We start from the raw sequence: 18,815 nt of genomic DNA, 5'->3' as shown, positions 1-18,815 counted from the left end.
TTAAAAAAGGAAAGAAAATGTAAAAAACAAAGATAAAAAAGGAAACAAGGATAGAAACAAAAATTGAAAGATGAAAATAAGAAACAAAAAAGGAAATAATGAAAAACATATGGAAAGAAAGATGAAACAAAGATGTGAGAATGATGGAAAGATTGGTTGTGGGAAACCCCACTCACTAGATCGCTGGAGTGAATATTGTAAGCTGTGTCTTTGGCAAGAGTGCCACTTCACAACTGCCTTGAAATCCTGTATATATCTTTTTGGTCAATTTATTGGAAAATTGTTCCATAAAATGAATAATATGGCCCCATTTTTCCAAAGTTTCTTTGACAGTACTGACTAATTCAAAATCTCTTGTGAAGGTCAGATGCAGTAGTCAGCCCTTCATCTACTAGATCATGTCATGCGTACCCATACAGATCTTCCTGGAAATAGTCTACCTTTAGATCAAATTAGAAAATTTAGGTGTAGAGTACCATTTGGTGACATTGTTTTCAGAAGTCCTTAAGGGGAGCAACTCCTCAAACCAGTGCCAGGCAACACTGACCTCAATTGCTTGCTCCGTGTTTTTTGCGATACGGTTCAAAATGAGGGGAATTTTATTTTCCTATCTATTCCCCTGGCTCACACCGCCTGCAAAGGCCACCTGGCTCCATGAGACACTTGCTCTCCTGCTTCCAAACTCTGCAGTGAAACCTGTAACCCCAGCCTCATCCACCCAGCCTTCGGACTGACCTGCTGCGGAGTTGTGGTATTACTCACAGTCCTTAATGAAGAGACTGACATTCACTTTAAGAAACTTTTGTACCTGACCAATGCTCAAAAGCTGTTCTGTTTGGTTATAGTCATAGAAAGAATCCTAGCTTTATCCCTTTTTCATAGGTGCACTCCCCTTGCTGAGGCCAGAAGAGCTTTAAAGTAACTTGAGATGTACAGAAGAGAATTATGATGTCTTAAAGTTACTGAGCATGTTACTGTATAATAAAAGTCTCACATAGGTTACTTAAAGAAACAATACTGCCTGGACATTATATCTATTGTGAGTGATACATGTGCGACCGGAAGTATTTTGTTACATTAAACAAATGTTCAGTTTGCTTCAATGATTATAACAAGTGTGTTTAAATCTTAACACAGACATGAGAGGCAGGACTTATTAGATAAGGAATGGTTTAGAATAATGACTACAGTTGAGAATATATATATATAAATGAGTGACTTGGTTTTAAAAACGGATTTCTATATGTATTTATTATAAGAAATAAAATTTTTGTAATAAATGTTTATAGTAAAATTGGCATGTGAGAATAGGGAGTGTATTGCTGCAATATACATACATGCGAGGGTAGATATCAAATTAAACAAGGGACAATAGACCCTTTTAAATGGGATAAATTGTATGTGTTGCCTCACCGTTGAGTAAGAGAGGGAGAACCAGAAATATTTAGGACAAAGTGTGAACTAAACAGGGGGGGGGAGGTTATAATCGTGCTAAGGAGGTCCGAAGGAGGTACACAGTGTTAATGTCTCCGCCTCTTTGTGAGCAGCCTAAGGTTGTCTTGTGTGCTCAGCTGCGCTATTGCTCCTATCTCAGGGATGATTAATCTCTTGCCCCTTCTCATAAAGGTGTTGCTGACTTGAATTCAGATTTTTTTTCCATCGCATTTCATATTTCTCTCATAAAATCTGTATGTTGCAGTCTGGAACAATACTTATCCAATGTATAATATCTGTAGATTCCCACCTGTGTTAGATTACCATGGATAGTATTTGGTTTCTCCCACTCTCCCTCCCCGTTCTCCATGCATTGGTTCTTCCCTTACTACCCAGTTGATGTTTCAGGCCATTTAGGATTGAGGTGAAGAACTGTCCGTTGTGTGAGGAAGCAAGAAGAGCGACAGGAGCGTTGAGAAAGCTTTAATCATCTATGGCCTTAGAGATATCATGCCTGAATAGACGTGAGAGATGTACTTACCTGAGAACTTCCTCATTTACCACACTTTGGTTGTTGTTTCCAGTTGTGATCTGCTTGAAGCTTGGCGGTTGTTCGCATTGCATTTCTCATTCCAGCGATCTTCACTCTTGTGCGTCTTATCTCCTTGAACCTTGAGCACGTCAAGAGAACCTGGAAAAGGGATGGCTGGAGAGTGCTGAATATTTGCACTCATCAGTTCTGCCAGATAGATGTCCATGTGAGAGCAGACAAAAAAGTATACATATGAAAACCCCCTCACTTTACAAAGGCAAGCACCATCAACCTCTCTCTGACCATGGATTTTGGAAAGCTGACCTGGCTCACATCAAGCCTTTTCCTCAGACTTAAACACATCTTAACTCAACCACTTCAAGTAATTCCCCTAGCGTACCCACACATCGGTCAAATTGCAGCTGGCATTTTTCTACACTGCGCCTGCGATGCTCCTTGTATTAAACAATCTAATGTGACTATTTTAGCGTTAATATTGTGTGGTCCTTTGTATAGATCAATGCTATTTTTCTGTTGATTGCTATATTTGTTGCACTAAACATGCTCGGATGTGAACGGTTTACTCAATACCAAGAAATATAAATAAATGCAGGATGCTGCCTTCAATATCCTTCAGCAGTCATGCATTATGGCATTTTCTCCTAAACGATCTCATTTTATGTGATGTCGGAGTCAAGCTCACTTTCCTTCCTATTGACTCCATCCTCTTGCGCTTGTAACCTGGCAACGATCATGCAGTCGCCCTATCGACTGCTTTCTAGCTATAGTAACAATCACTTAACATTTCTAAGGCAAACTCTTTAAAAATAGCAGATCATGAGCAGGTTTAAAGGCAATTCGTTGATTTTAGTCCTAAAAATTCCTTTAATCTCTTCAATTTGCCATTTTTATGGTGTTGGGTATGTGTGGGGGGTGTAGATAGTGGTTTTCTGTGTTATTGTCCAGTTTACAATGTTTATTTCAGGGGGAACTCAGTAAAACCATCACAGTCCCAAATTCTCACTGGTTTCACTTACCCACCAGCAAAGCCATAGGTCTCGCCTTTGCAAACTAATATGATGGCCGATTGTACTTTTTTTTTTATTTCAAGCATATACTATAAAAACAAAAATCAAAAAAAGAAACCATTGCTGTCTGAATGTGGTGCAGCTTGAAATAATAAAGTGTAAATTAAAAGGAAAAAAGTAAGCATCGCATATAATTTAATATAACAGGATGGGAGTTTCCTAGGAGGTAGATGTATCTAAAACAGACAGAGAACTCATTTTTAGTTTTAAACCATATCGTGGGAAAATAGGATTCTTTATGGTGCAAAGAAAAAGTAAGTTGCTTTCCATTGTTGTAAGTTTATTCAGAATGGAAAAGGCATTGGCAAAGTAAAGTAGTACCTCACAAGCCCTAGCACTGAAGTGCACTTCTTTTTACGTGGATGCGCACGTGATGTAAAAAATGTGATCATTCGCAGTGCAAGATAGCTAATACGTAAGCTAACCCATTGCTCCATGCTGTGGTGGATGGAAGAAAAATGTGAATGGCAGTTCAATCGACCAATGGGTTGAGAGGGCAACTGCCATGCACACTGAACGAGAGCTGCAAAGGTGCCTGTGAGGGAGTTTGCTGCACCATGGAAGATGTCCTGTACAACGCAGCATTGCAACATGTTTTTATCTTTAGAGAATGCAATGAGGAGGAACAGGAACACGTACAGTGACGAGGCCCTGAACCGTCAGGAGTACGTCCCCACTCAGCCTTTAATGCAATCTAACAACCTGCAGTAGCAATGTCATCTTAAGTATTTTTGGGGTTCTGGGCAAGGCATTTTGGAGACCCCTGTTTGAAACTACTTTGCATTTTACTACTCACTTTCTGCTAAATCTAGCCTGCATGATGCAAAAAAAACTTTCAGAAATTGGGGTGGGGAATCAAAAAAAATGCTAAAATATGTCTAGCCAGGCTAGGACTCAACAAATCCTTAAAAAGACATTAGACATAGAAGCAGGGGTATAGAGAGTCGAAAGGTTCACATACAGAAATATACAATGGTGAGACAGAGTTCCCTTTTCGAGGGTGGGCCCTTAGCAGGTTGTGGCCCCCAGAATATCTGGACCTGGGAATTGCCCATACCATAAAACGTCTCTGCAGTTGCCTGATGCCCGGTGCCTCCTATGCGACATCCCAATGAGTTGATGCAATCTTTTGCAAAACACAATCACTGCCCTTTTTACCCAAAATTCTACGACTTCAATATTGCAGTTCCAGAATTATTGGCGGCGAGCACTAGCAAACATCCGTTAAGTTAACTTTCACTGATTCAGCAGGAAGACAAATCAGCATGGGGAGGCGAAGCTGGCAGAACCAAGCTACGAGCCAGTGCCCGCCATTTCCTGCAAGGTAGGCCAAGGTCACACGTGCTGTATGCCGGAATCAACATAGGGTTATTATGTCAGTGCTCTAACTGAACAAATGAAACAACTCGCGGTATAGGTTTACGTGTTTATTAAAGTATCAAAACATAATAAAGTTGCAAGTAATAAAAAACAAAGGCTTTTCTCCGACTCGCAGAACTTTCTTTGAAAATATAAACGCAGCTCGCTGCGTTCCTCACAGTACTGTCGTCTCTCTGTAGGTCTGGAAGAGAAGCTCCCGGCACAAACACTTCCCCCACACATGCACACACGCAGGAACCCAACCAGCAGGTTCCCGCCACGCAGCAGCCGTAGCAGTACGGCAATGGCCATTTGCCTGCTAGTGAATAACATATATACCTCTGGACTCAAAAATAAAGCACATACCGAATGACGCCTGCGTCACCAGAAACACATTTAATTGGCAATCATGCAAGTATATATGTAACTTGAAACAGAAACCGGCATTCCAGTGCCCTTAGGGTTCAGCAACAATGTCTAGTGAATTTGTTCCAGAGGACAGCGTTCAATTCCAGGAAACTGGTATTTGGCTGTACTTCATGATACCAGGAACATAACAAAATGAAACAAAAAACTACCAGCATTCGGTGCCGTTTTACCATACATTCCTATGGCCCCTATAGAAAAACACGAGGCATCATCCTATGGCCCCTATAGAAAAAACACGAGGCATCATCCTATGGCCCCTATAGAAAAACACGAGGCATCATCATATTCAGGCAGCCACTCGCCCAAGAGAACATGAAGCAAATGTTAATTTAGCCTGGCGACCAAAAAAAAAAACAAAAAAATAAAAACACACACACATATCTAGACCCAGTGAAAAGGCTATTTTGAATGTTCTGTTGCAGAATATAAAAATGAAAAACATTGGACTGGGTTACATAGATTCCTGGTACACTGTTCTGGTATTTGCACAATAAATAACAGATTTTCTGAGGTAAATTCTGGCTTAATCCTTAGTCTTGCATTGCATTGTAAAGCACTGCTCTGCAGGTGCAATATATATTAATTACAAACGTCGATCCACATTCGGAGTCCCTGCTCATAGACACTGCTGAGAACCAGAGCCCGATGCAGCCAGGTTTAAAGTCTACGATTTAAATATAACATAAGAAATGTAGCTTAGGACGTACGATTAATACCATTATTCGAACACTGGAAAATAAAAACGAAAGTTTCAGCTTTCTGGGTTGCGCAACTAGTCATTGCGCTACCTTCTTTGGAATCTTAGTGAAAATTTAATTTCTTACAGACAACTGTAAAAAAAAAAAAAAACACCTTTGTATATGTCTTGGCAATCTGAAGATTTCACAGAAACATCAATATTTAAACAGTCAAAGCTCTTGCCATAAAAATGTCACCTGTGTTCAACATGTGTTTGGCGGATAAACAGGTGGTTTAAACGATACACATTTGCTAAGTGCATGTTTCATTCTTCATTATGAAACCCCAAAAGACTACGCATCTACAGAGGGAAAAACCTTAAAGGGGACCTCAGACACCACAGTCGCTCGAAAACAGACCGGTGATAAAGTTCACATCAAATCACAATTGTCTATACTACATGTAGTCCATGTATATATACGGGAAGAGGACACAGCGGTGTTTTCCATTGTGGTAAATGGCACTTTCTTAGCACAGTGTGTCCTCAGCAATACCAATCAAGGTATGTGCACTTATGTTACTCCAACAAAATCTTTCTGGACTCAAGACTCGAGGTGGGCTATTTCTAAAACACCATAAAATTAATAACTTTAAGAAAAAGGCATTTTGTGGCACTCTACATGTCTGGCGATACATTAGTAGGTTTCTGCCAGGCCGCTCCTCTCTGCCACACACATGGCATCACACACCTCCATCCGTGTGCTTTCGCCTCCTTCGAAGGATCCCAAGCCTCGTGGCACACTCATTTGTCAACTGTACATAAGTAAGTCTCAGTGTTTCTACAGACGGAACAACCAGTAGAAGTTTACAAGTAGAGACCTAAACCAAAGCCTGGGCAGTGGATAACAGGAGAAGCACATCTATGCCACCATGTGCTAGTGGGAAAGGACTTCTGCTTGATGTTCAAACAGTTGGGCTCCAAAGTCAATTCCAAGCAAGGGCAATCTTCAATGCCCGATGGATGCTCCTCTGTCCTATGTTACGCCACAAGCAGTGCGCGGAGGCTGCACTTACAAGTCACAACCCTAAGGACTGTAGGCCCCTTTTATGGTGCATTTCATACAGTGGACTTTGAGAAACTCTCCTAGCCTTCAGATTAACTCTGCAATGTGCCTTCTTTAATCTGCTGGATGAAAAGATTCCGCTCATCCTCCGGTGTCCGCCCGTTCTGGGCGCGAACAATGCACGTGGGTCGGTGGAGATTAAGCATGTATATGAGATGTTGTTTCTCATTCTTTAACTCTTCGATTTGGGCTTTCAATTCGGCATTGATGGATTCCAGTTTTTCAGACTCCTGTTGGCAAAGAAGAGTGAATTTTAGTACAGAGGCATGTTCCAACAATCAACTCAATTCATGACTCGTCTGAAAGCTCGGCTCACCTTCCCCTTCCGTTACATGACAATTTTTGGGGAAAACATTTTTTAATCCTCTTTTGTGGCTCTACAATATACGAACCCCAACACATGCAACCTGGCCTTTAAGGTAGGTACAATCTTGTGTAAAACAAGCAGTGGAGGTACTGTTCCTCTCAGAAAGCAAAGAGAAAAGGGAGGCTGCAATGCCATACGGGCCCCACAAAGGGTCGGATTAGCAGAGATCTTTTTGTTTGCTGTATGAGGAGAGGTATTTAGGTGAAGGCGTTGAGAATGTGTGGTGGACTGGGTGTCTGTACACACACCCACTCCACCCCACATATTCTTGGCGCCAAAGTATAACAAAGCCAAGACATTCCACACTTCCTAATCTACTTTAAATAGATACGAAGATGTCATTTCTGTAAATTGAGCAGGGTTTGGACACCTGTTTAAGAGTGGGACAGCAGTATGTACCTGCATCAAGTCCACGAGTATTCAAGTTTTCCTCCCAGGGTGAGCTCTAGCCTATTCCGCCCCACAAGGGAGCATCAACATGGCCTTGCAAATTTGAATCGATACTCCAGCGGGACAATGTTAGACACAGACATGTGGCGTGATGACAAACATTATCTGCTCACGAATATTTTTGAAATTAAGGTTATTTCAATAGGTTAACTATACACCCACTCGATCGACGTGGGCTGTACCACTGAGGATGTCCAAACAACTGAAGTAAAACGCCATCAATGGCATCAAGCGTAGAGCTCAGGCAGTCAACATCAGCAGATGCTCTCGGAGGCGAGACACAGCAGCCTTGCGCATCACAGGTCTTCTCGAATAGTGGGAGGTTTATTTTATTATTTGATACTCAGATACCATGAGGTTTATTTTATTATTCCACCATCCTCTGGGCCATGCTGAGCATTGATCGCTGGATCTTTTATTGACAGCAATGGAACAAACCTGATCCTCTGTCCATTCAGATGCAAATGCATTGACTCTGAAGGGCATTGCAGAAAGGCTGTACTGCATCAGGCTGTCCAAAGTTAAAAATAGGTTAGAAGGCTCAACAAAACGGGGCTTTTATTTACCCCAGCACGATCCTTACTACCAGGTGTAACCTGGCTGATACTTTCCAGAGAAACACAGAAGTGAGCAAAATTACCAACATCGCCTAATGGTCGCTAGTGTTGAAAGAGGTGCAAATACGATTTGCACCTATGTTGAGGCCGGTGCACGGGTCAAAAGGACCCAGCAATGGCTGGGGATCTCTTCATTCTAGGAACAGTAGAGGAAAGGAGCATTTCACAGCAGATACTTACTTTCTGCAAACAGTCCGTCTTTTCTTTCTTTTTGTTTCTGCATTTTGCAGCTGCCACCTTGTTCCTCTCTCGTCTTCTCCTCTTCCTTTCGTCTTCTACAGGAAAATACTGTCAGAAAGAATGTACATTATATTAATACGTGTAATTCAAAGTGCAGGTTGTCTTGTGTTAAAGTGTACTTTCATGCCTCTTTAAGTATGTCCCATCTCCACAATGACTATGGTTATTGTGCGGAACAGCAAGTCCATCATTAGTTTAGGAGAGCTGGATCAATGTCAGATCTTCGGGATAACCACTGTGTAAATGAGTTCTATTTAGATTAAGTGTATATAAATAGATCGTTTGTGGATATCCTGAATCTCTGGCAAGGAAACAGCTGTCTCGAATCTAGGTAAGACTCTCCTGCTCTATAGGAATGTTTGCTCACTCATTTACTGTAAGCTCCTAGATCTCAGTTCATGTAATCTAAGGAAGTAGTTTAAATTCGAGCGGCAGGCACTTTGCTTAGGACAGAGCTTTAGGTCTTGTTAGTAAACAAGTAGACAAAGGAAACTGGGTTTTTACTGCACCACAAATGAACTTTCTGCACTCTATAAACACCTGTGGGGTTGATCTACAATGTAGGGCCTCATTTGGATGTTGGTGGGACCACCACTGACAGGTCGTCAGTGGCTGTCCCACCAACATCCAGGCCACCGCTCCGACCACAGCAAAATTATATAGATAGTCGGACCGCAGAGGTCTAGGGGAAGGACCGCCTCCTCTGACAGGATCAAGGATCCCGTTGGGGCAGCGGTCGGACTCCTCTCCCTACCATGAGGGCGGTGCCTGCATAGGCACCGTCGTCGGGATTAGGATGTCCCTTTCCGACTGCCTTTTCATGGCGGTCCCACCACCATGGAAAGGCAGCCGGAAAGGGACTTTAGGGGCCCCAAGCAGGAGCCCCGTTCCCCATGGGCCACATGTAGTGCCCCCACACACATCCATGCACCGTGTGCCAAGCACCACATGCCTGGCACACAGTGCATGGATATGAACAAAGTGACTTTTCCTACTGCAGTTTGTGCTGCGTCCCTTTTCCTGGGCTACAGCGCAAGCCGCAGTAGGAAAATGCACTTTCCGACCGAGTGCAGGGTGGTCCGATCATAATTGGGCAGGTGGGACTGCCAACTCATTGTCGGACGGACACCGGTCAGCGGCGATGGCGGTCAGATGCTCGTCTGTCTGCCATCGTAATGAGGGCAGTAGTTACTAATTATGCAAACCTTCGGACCAGCTCTTATTTCCTCGCGCCTTCCTTACTCTTGAGATATGTGATATTTCATGTAGACTCCTGGTTTCATTAAGATGACACCATCTATATGTCCCTTTGGTGACTAAATGCTTTGGCATCTATCTTACCCGCAGAAAACTGTACTACGGGAGCTAAGTGGTGGGAAGCATTGAAACTCAGGAACCAGTTATGTTTTCTCTTATAGAAGGAAATAAACAGTTGTGTTAGTGAGGGAGAAGTCAACTGATGTGTTTTATACACAATTTGAAAAGTAGAGAGAAGGTCTCTAGAAATGTTGCCCCTGTGATGCGGCCTTCTAAAAAATCACTTCCCTCAGTTTGCATCAGGCTTCACAAAATGTACTGATGAAATAAGCAATTTGTAATATTCATTTATATACGGTGGTCTTACTTTGAAAGCTCTGGGTTGCAGTAGCACCAATTATCACTACTTGGAAAAGTACAATCACCAACGTTCTTTTTCAATTTACTATTATACAAGAACCTTGACCAATACCCTACCTCATCTTAAACCTGTTCTAACATCCAGAACCTTCTGGAAAAATCTTAATGCAAGGCTCTGGTGAACACCAGGGGGCTTTATAGCCCAATATGTTACTTAATCTCTGGGGAATTTGTAGTCCAAAGTTTTAATTGTATTCCTAGGACTTTTTAGCAAATATCCTAACGGTTGTCGGGAAATCCTGGGTCAAGTTTTTACTGACCCTTAGGAGATGATGTGTCTGAAGCTTCTAGTCAAGGGGATGCCATGCACAACCCTATGATTCTTCCGTATCCCACAGCATACCATAGGAGAAGATTCCAGACAACTTGGGCATTTCAAGCAGAGTATTCTAATGAACCCCAAGGGAATCCGAATTCAAGGTTCTACTGAATCCCAGAGGTTGGCAAATGCCAGGATTCGACTGAACTTCAGCAAAATCTGTGGCCCACTAACATACAGCCCTTCAGAGGACTTTGTAGTCATTGGCTGTTCTTAATCTCGTAGCCCGAGATGCTACTTTCCTCAAAACAGCGCATGTGCTCTGGGGAAAGTCAACCTATTTAGAGGCTGAGAAGCTAAAAGGACACCTGGTCTCGGGGAAATGTGAGACAATTATTCCACCAGCACTCTTGTCTTTTTATTAGAAAGAAGTGACGCGTGTTCTTGTGAAAGGTGCCATCCAGTGCACCACAGACATTCATGGTCATTAAAGTAGTAAGCTTCGAAGAAACAGGTGATCAGAGTCAGATAAACCACACACTCTAATCTAATCCACATCTCTTTTCACTCAGACACAATGAGGAGTGTTGATGTACCTCTGTTTTTAGAGAGGGCGTGTCCATCGAGCTTTCCGATACCGTCACTGTATCCAGGGTGGACTCGACTCTAGTGGACAGACACCGGTTTTGGATTGCAAATCTCAGCTCTTCTCTTACCAAGGGTGTGAGATTGGTAAAATCTTCAAATCCAAACGACATGGTGGGCGATAAACAAGGCACAAGGGCGGATGCGCTGACTTCTGCGGCAGAACTCTGGCCAGGATGCTGGAGCATCATTTTGCTGCAAGACAAAAAACGGAATGTAAATGAAAGCCATCCATGTAGATCCATTTGCAATCTGTTCGCTTGCTGAGGAGGAGAGTCAGTGGGATCAGGTGAAACCAATTAAAAGCGCACACCGGGGACTGAGCAAGGGGCTAGAGAAAGACAGACATGCCTGTCCACACAAAAGGGCACATTGTACCCATACACCGCATACCCCTGAAATATAATGCTCATATGGCAACGCACTATCAGGCAGTAAAGACCCTTGGTGCCAGGCAATGAAATGTGAAAGTGGAATTATGTGGCAATGGAGGAGCAGATTATGTGGAAAGAAAAGGTATATATGCCGCACAATGGAACACAATCTGTGCCAGTATTATTTCACACTTATGTCGTTTTAACAAACGTCAATATTATTCTGTTAAAAAAATAGTACCAGTTTAACACCTGAATACAGCAACCTGTAGCTGAATGGTGACGCGTTAACCTTTGCAAGCGGTCTGCCACTGTAACCTTTGATCCATTTAAGCTAGTAACGTTTTTGTGTTGCTACAATCTAAACAATATGCAGAAGATTGATATGGGACAAGTGAATAAAAATTCATAAGTATGCGGAAAATGTAAATGAATTGCATGATCGCAATGGTGCTGATGTGACATTACCCAGAGCCCTGCACATAAATACCTTACGAGAGGAAATACAGAGCAAAGGCTTTCTAAAAAATAACGTTATGCTGCGGCAACGAAAACCAAAACACATTACACGAAGTTTTTATTTCGAAATTAGTTTAAAAAAAAAAGAAACGAGTAAATAGGTCCACGGTGCTACTAATCTTGTGCTGGGGTTATTGGAAGGAGGAAGTTGAGAGACTGTAGTTATGATTTAGGGAATGGGTCTGGCTTGGGGCAATGGTTGGAGTTAGGAGTACTGGTAACAGTTTTTGCAGGCCGTGAACGCTGCGCTCAGCATTTATCGGCGGTGGCATCGCACTGCGGGGCAGCTCTGAGCCTCACCAGGGAAAGATAAAACCACTGTGGTGAGTTGGGGCAAGCAGAGCAAACACTACAGCCTGCCATACCTGTAAACAAGTAGTGTTTCTGCGGGTGCCCCGCAGCCGTGCAGTGACTCACCCACCCTGGAATCACCCTTTCCCCTGCCCCAGACAGCGTGGAGTTTCCCTCTGAAAGGTGCGGGCCCCGGTTAGGTGGATGAGGACAGCGACAGTGACTCTGCATGTTTACCCCGCGAGTGAGTCAGCAGAAAGTGTGCGCACGTGGCGGTGACTCACCGGAGCTTGACGGCCGGTTTCATCATGACTTGCCGCACTCACAGGCAGAACATGCTTTTACATGTCGAAATGGAGCTCCGAACTTCTGATGGGTCATTTTCCCCAGCGATGACCCGTACTTTGTAGCTTGGCGCATGCTAGGTTCAATCTGGACTCTACCTTTACAGTACGGGGGGGGGGGGGGGGGGCTGCTGCTAGCTCAGGACCGCCCTAAAGCATGGCCTTTAGTAACTGAGGTGCACATAAACAGGTTGCATTCACAGCGAAGCATTGCATTGCATTACCGTTCGAAATTAGATTTTACGTACTCTGGTAGATCGCTCAATTACATAAAAACACGCAAGCCACCTTCAGGGAATGGCCTTATGACGCGGCGGTTAGTTGATGTGTGGATACTGACTGTTGTGGTTAATTGAGGAGCGCCATGGTATGCTCTAGGGAACACAGAAGAGGATTTCTAAACATTCCAGCGGTGTCTAACCGCATTGTGCACTTTAGAGCTATGCAAGTGTTGGACCATCCAAGTGTATAAAGGCTGAATGGCACAATCCCCTTTATTCACCTAGAATGGGTGCAATTATTTGTCACAGTTCACAGTCTCCAGGAGCAGAGGGTTCGTGAAACCAAAAGTTGGTAAAAGTTTGTGAACGCCAAAGGTTGGTAAAGTTGCCTCTCCATTGGTAAGTGACTCAACAGATGTCTGTGTGTTCTCAGAGGTTAACAGTGTACAGCAATAAAACCAACATAGACGTGTAATATCACAACTTCCCATTCAGGCTTTGTTGGAAGCTTGTACAATATCTCGCCAGGGAATCATTAGCTTCTACAGGGGACCAAAAAACATGCCTGCGCTCAACAGCACACTTTTAGCTGCCATGGACTCTAACCCAAATATTTAACCCCGGGCGGTGAACTCCGCTCACAGAGTTTGCCAAGTTTTCCGCACTCATCGTTACGCGGAGCTCGTGGAGTTCCTAAAAATTCTGCTACACCGAGCGGAGTTTTTGTCCTTGCTCGCGGTCGTCGGCGTCAAGTTGGCGAGCGAGGGAAATCCACCTCCAGGTGAGATTTTTCAATGCGGGCGGTCAGATTTCTCATTGCAAGTGGACGCGTATGCTTGCAACTGCTCGCGTTGAGAAACCATCCGTTCGCGCAGAGAAAGCTGCTGCCCGAGTAAACGAGCTACTCGAGCGGCAGAAAGGAAGCAGCGCCCGCTTGCAGTGTGCATGGTGCCGTTTGCGATGATTGCCCAGTGCGGGCAAACACCCGGCACTGAAAATCACCGCTAATGGCATTTATTTAACGCACTCCGCTGCTTGCGGAGCTCCGTGTAGTGTGGCGGAGTTTTTTACGCAGTACTCCGAGAACTCCGCCCAGGCTTACAAATATTGCTAGCAGCGGGTGGACGAAACCTATGGTACTTTCTCTGCAATAACACTAAACCACACGGTAGAGTTCACTTTACTCAGGTGCAGAAGTCGCAGATATGCCAATTCCACTGTGGTGTGAGGAACGTTGCCCATCACCGTGAAAGTCTGGAAAGACATGGACTCCGGTGTGAGAGAACCGCCACCTTTCTGTCGTATCAGCGAGGGATTCAACATGCATCACACACTTACATGGTAAGCATGACCTCTTTAGCTCTTTGGAAAGCCAACCTTCTCATGTTAAGACTCTAATCTGGATGATTTGATTGCAGTGTTTTGTAATGTTAGTCCAAAACTAACAGCATGTGATATTCTTTTGTACCCCCGTGCGACAGGATTACTGCTGGTTAAGGATGGGTGTGGAGTGTATGAATGATTCATAAAGCGCTTCCTAGCGAGTGAACAAGGTTCTAGGCGGACAGAGAAAGCAATTTCCTTCTACACGCTTATTAACTGATGACTTGTCACAGGGATAGGAAGCCTTATAGTTTAGGGCGAGAGGGTCACGGATTAATTCAAATAATAAAACACATGCCATGAAGTCTAGTAGTCCATATATCAGAAAAAGAACCCACCCTCATACAAGCTATATTACCTCGTCAACAAAATTGCATTATTCTAGGGCATTTCTAGAGTGCAGCTATCCCTCCAAAGGAACCTCTTGGCGCTACAGTAGAGATATGGTAATGTTCAAGGTGCAGGTTCACTTATTCCCTGAACAACCAAGTTTTGAGCACTTTCCTGAACTGCAGAGGGACGCCCTGGTCTCAAGTGGGATAGAATTCTGCAGATTGACCCCCAGGACGCAGAAAGCTCTTCCCCCTTATTTAGCAAGTTTAAGAGGAACCACCAACTTGACTTTAGAGCCGGATCTAAGAGGGCAAGTAGATATTATCAGCGCGTGTCTGTGCAACTTGCAGCTCCTCTTGGTCAGGCTTCCCAAGCACCACAAAGAGTGTAGATGAAATCAAACCTTTTCCTCATATGAGCCAAGACTGACCAACCACTCGATGTCACAGACTCACGGCATCCCTCATGCATTTAGGAATGCCCGTAAGCCCACTCGACCCACCTTCTCCCAACCTCGACCGTGCGTCTGATCGCAACCTCACTGCTGCACCGATGACTTTCATGCGCAGTACTCTGGGACACTGTGCATGTTGTAACTGGGGAGACCTTTAAAGTTGTTTTACAGTGTTTAAGGCTGACCGCGGCATGTGTTTCAGTCTACAAAGCAATGCATCAAAAGGCGATGGGAAGAAAGCTTGCGATAAGTAATCACCGGCAACAGCTCGGGGTAAACTCTTGCACATCGTTCCTTTGCCCACCAAGTCGCCTTAGTTTGTATCCAGCCATTTGCAAACAGTCTCGACCTTGCTCCAGAATGAACAGTCGAGCCTGAACTGTCAGGCCAGGTTCTCCCTGAACCGGAACACAAGCACCCCAAGACCGGTTTCACCCTGACTGGGGATCTTCGGTTGGGTGTAGCTTGGGTCCGGTGGCACTGTGAGCATTGGACGCATGCCTGGCCTGACACCTCGAGCTGAAGTGCTCCTATTGGAGCAGGGTCAAGAACTGATTTGCATATATCTGGGCCCAAACTAAGGTGGCATAGTGGGCAAAAGAACGATGGGTTTGAATGCTACCCCGAGTGATTACCAGTAGTCAGACGTAATGCAAGCATTCCTCTCATCACCTTTTGTGTGTGTTTGATACAAACAAGTGAAAGCCAGAGATGGACAGCTGGCCGAACCAAAAGCTGGAGACAGGCTATTTGTCTAGACAGAACGCACTTGAGGATGGAGAATTGATGGGTCTCTTGCCAGAACTTGTCAGTGAAGAGTTCCTGGTCAGGTTTGACAAAGGTAAAACATCAGTCAACAGCTAGAAAGGGGGAGTGGCTAGGAGAAGACATGAAAACAGCAACATGCCCAGCGTTTGGCCATACAGAGTACCGAAGGATGCTGTGGCCGACAAAGACCCCTGCCAGTGAAACAACTCAACTCTAAACCAACTCCTACCATGCAGTCCTGTAAGTTGTCTGTCACCTAACTAGTCTCATGGGGCGGGGGGTGGCAGCAGAACACATGAGCCCCAGGGTCATAAAGCAGCACCACTCTAGGGGGCTTCACGCTGACCAATGAGGACTTGACCTTGGGCCGAGAGATTACCAAGCCCCGTTTCGGTCTGGCCAGTGAGCCCCTTGACTATGGTGCGGAGGAATGAGAACGCTGCTTCAACCTGGGTTGGGAATTTATGACCTCGAGTTGAGGGGACACAGGTGTGCTACTTTCAGGTCAAGGTTTTGTTACCCTGAGTTGAGAAGTGACAGCAGTCGACTTCACAGTGGTGACGCAGTCCCTGGACCCTAGACATAGGTCACAGAGCCCTACTTCACTCTGGTTGAATCTCTCATGGATTTAAGGGTGAAAGGTCACAAAGCCCTGCTCACACTGGTTTATGGGTTCATGGCCCCCGTGCGAGAAACACAGAAAACTACTTCACTCTCATCACCCTGAGTTAAGAGAACAGGGAGCTGGGCTTTATTCGGGGCAATGAGTTCATGACCCTGGGCGGGAAGTGGCGGTGCCCCCACTTCACACTGGTCAACGAGTTCATGGACCCCAGAGAAGAGGTCACAGAGCCCTACTTTAAAATGGTACCATTGTGAATGAGGGTGGAGGTAAGAGGACACAAAGTCCGTCTCACTCTGGTCTGTGAGTTCATGACCCCGGTGAATCAATGATTTCATAAACCCTAGGATGGCAGAGGTCCCTGGTTCCATCCTCCGTACCTGCATGGGTGGGGTCACAAAGACCTACTGACACTGGTTTTGTGGGTTCATGACCCTCGGGTGAGAGGTCACATAAGTTACCCTGTTTCAGTTCATGTACTGCTGCGGGTTATAGAGCCTTGGTTCCGTTAAACTCGGACTCTATATCCCTGTGCGGTGAGAGTTCAGAGCCCCGCTTCTCTGGGACGAGTCCCCGGACCCCTTCAGGAAGTGCAGCGGGCGATCTAGCTGTGGCGTCGGCGGCTCGCAGCTCCGTTGGGCAATGATTTAGCAACAGCTCTCGTGGTGCTTGGCACAGAAGGGAAAACTGCGTGACTGGACAATACGGGGAAGGAAGCAATGGCCGAGGGCTGGGAGTAGTGTCGCACCCTACCCCTGGGCTCTTAGCCCTAGCAGCTTTTAAAAAGCAAAACATACGTTGTACCCTCTTAGATGCACACGGCGTTCGTCGGATAAAGAAAATGATGAGGAGGTCGTCGTCACCAGAGGAGACTACTTCTAGACTGGGGGTACCAACAATACAATCTCCGCAATAAATAGTGCATCCTTCCCACAAGTACCCACAATACAAAAATAAGAACGGTTAAAAATAGGAAACAGAAGAGACATAAGATATCTCAGTGAGTTAGGTGCTAGGTCGCGAGACTCCGCTTTTCATCCTTTCACGGTGGATATGTGCCTATCACAACACTGGGCAAGCGTAGCACGTGTTATTTGTAAGTTACGATGTGGCAAAAAGTGCAGTAGAAGGAAATAAATAAAAGGCAAGCTGCTGTCATGTACGCCAACGGAGACCATCTCCGGGAGGCGCTCCTCTCTGCGCCCCCACCCGGGATAAGGATAAACAGTTCGAAGGAAGTGTTACTAAGCAGTTTCATCAGCCGCCCCCGCGGGCGCCTACAGACAGGCGCTGGAGGGAGGGCGAGGGCGGCTGACAGCAGCACTCCGGGTCTCCGAGCCCTCTCTGGCTCCTGAGGCGGGGGTCAGTGCCGGAAGGCGTGTGCGTGTTTCGGGTGATGGAGAATGTTGGGGGTCGCTCGTCTGCTCTGAATACTTACTGTTAACAAGTGGTGGGGAGCCCCGCCCACGACCCATCTCCAGGATCCTTCAAAACAGTACCGCTGACAGCCCCCATCGCGGCGCGAAGAACCAGTGTGTATCTCACAGCCTTACGAGAGAGCCTGGCAGTTACAGCGCGGGTGCCCCCCTAAGACGATCAGACTTTATTAGCAATTAGTACCCCACAGCCTCATCAGACCGTCGAAATCCCACGTGAAAGTCCGCGTCTATTTGTGCATTACTTCCTTGAAGATCACTTCTCCCAAGAACCAGTGCGTATATCGTCTCCCAGACACGTCCCTACATCAGGGTGGGTGTCCTGTCAACGCCGATCACATCACTATATGTGGAGAAGGTGTTACACACGAATTCTGACTACGAGTTTGCTGCTGAGAACTGCTGGTGCGCTCGCATTATAGATAACTCAGCGCCGCTGGGAGCGGGAATACTCTGGCGTTCAAATGAATGAATGGGCAGAGCGTCCTCAGAACATACCAGTGTGCACCGGAACTCCCCGTGACAGCAGAGCCATCCCTCCCTGCCCCCTCGCGCGCCGTGTCCCCCTGTCCCTGAGACCAGAGCGGCGCATCCTCACCTTCCACCTTTGACAATGTATAGCGCCGCGTGAGACTCACCTCCTGCCGCTGCGTGGAATGCGGACTCCGGGCTGAAACCGACGAGAAAGTGAGCAGCAACTCTCGGGAAGCGGAGGGAGCCTGTGTGCCGGCTGCGCTCTGTCCCTGCTCTTCCTCCCCGGCTGTCGGCGGGCTCTGTGTTGCCGGCTCCGCTCGCTCCTTGCCCTGCACTCCCCCTGCTCTCTGTGCCGTACTTGCTTCCTGCCCGGGTTGCATCACCCCTTTTATACCAGGCGGGCGGACACTGTTGGAATGATAGCTATGAGCTTTTCAACATTGACGTAATTCTATTAATAGCAGGCGTGGGCGGGGCCGCTGCTAGTGATGATGCAAGGGCGCCCCGCCCCGCCTCGCCGTCCTCCGCCTCCCGCCCCATAACAGGAGCACTAGGGCACGGCTGGGGGGCGGGGCCTACGTGGCCACGCTCTGAGACAGTGCTGACGGTCGGGACCATGACCGTACAGAGCTGGCGCGAGAGCCTGCCGGGGAGCCCGCTGACCGCTGAGGAGCGCGCGCTGACCGGACTGCTGGGG

At 46.0% G+C, this 18,815-nt stretch overlaps 1 protein-coding gene across 2 annotated transcripts; it reads right to left on the bottom strand.

The window, feature by feature from the left end:
* Positions 1–4,468: 4,468 nt before the first annotated feature.
* On the bottom strand, positions 4,469–18,570 carry ATF3 (activating transcription factor 3). 2 transcript variants are annotated; one of them, XM_085612868.1, is made up of 4 exons: positions 18,283–18,570; positions 10,851–11,094; positions 8,259–8,366; positions 4,469–6,874 (listed from the first exon to the last, which is right to left on the bottom strand). In XM_085612868.1, exons 2-4 carry the CDS (start codon positions 11,088–11,090, stop codon positions 6,677–6,679), a joined length of 546 nt encoding a protein of 181 aa, XP_085468994.1. In that variant the 5' UTR covers positions 11,091–11,094; positions 18,283–18,570; the 3' UTR covers positions 4,469–6,676. The 2 variants fall into 2 exon arrangements, with proteins under 2 accessions (XP_085468994.1, XP_085468995.1); XM_085612869.1 differs by having other exon boundaries at positions 10,971–11,094; positions 18,283–18,477.
* Between the last annotated feature and the right edge of the window lie 245 nt (positions 18,571–18,815).

This window comes from Triturus cristatus, chromosome 6 (assembly GCF_964204655.1).
Source record: "Triturus cristatus chromosome 6, aTriCri1.1, whole genome shotgun sequence".
Taxonomy (NCBI): domain Eukaryota; kingdom Metazoa; phylum Chordata; class Amphibia; order Caudata; family Salamandridae; genus Triturus; species Triturus cristatus.
Note: the sequence above shows the minus strand (reverse complement) of the source record. Positions and strands in the feature narration are given on the sequence as shown.

Bases quoted from the DNA above. Each gene is read 5' to 3' on its own strand.
- ATF3 (XM_085612868.1), bottom strand. From the start codon at position 11,090: ATGATGCTCCAGCATCCTGGCCAGAGTTCTGCCGCAGAAGTCAGCGCA. The intron at 8,367-10,850 runs GTACATCAACAC...TCTTTCTGACAG, and splicing joins CGCCCTCTCTAAAAACAGAG to TATTTTCCTGTAGAAGACGA. The intron at 6,875-8,258 runs GTAAGTATCTGC...CTTTGCCAACAG, and splicing joins AGACGGACTGTTTGCAGAAA to GAGTCTGAAAAACTGGAATC.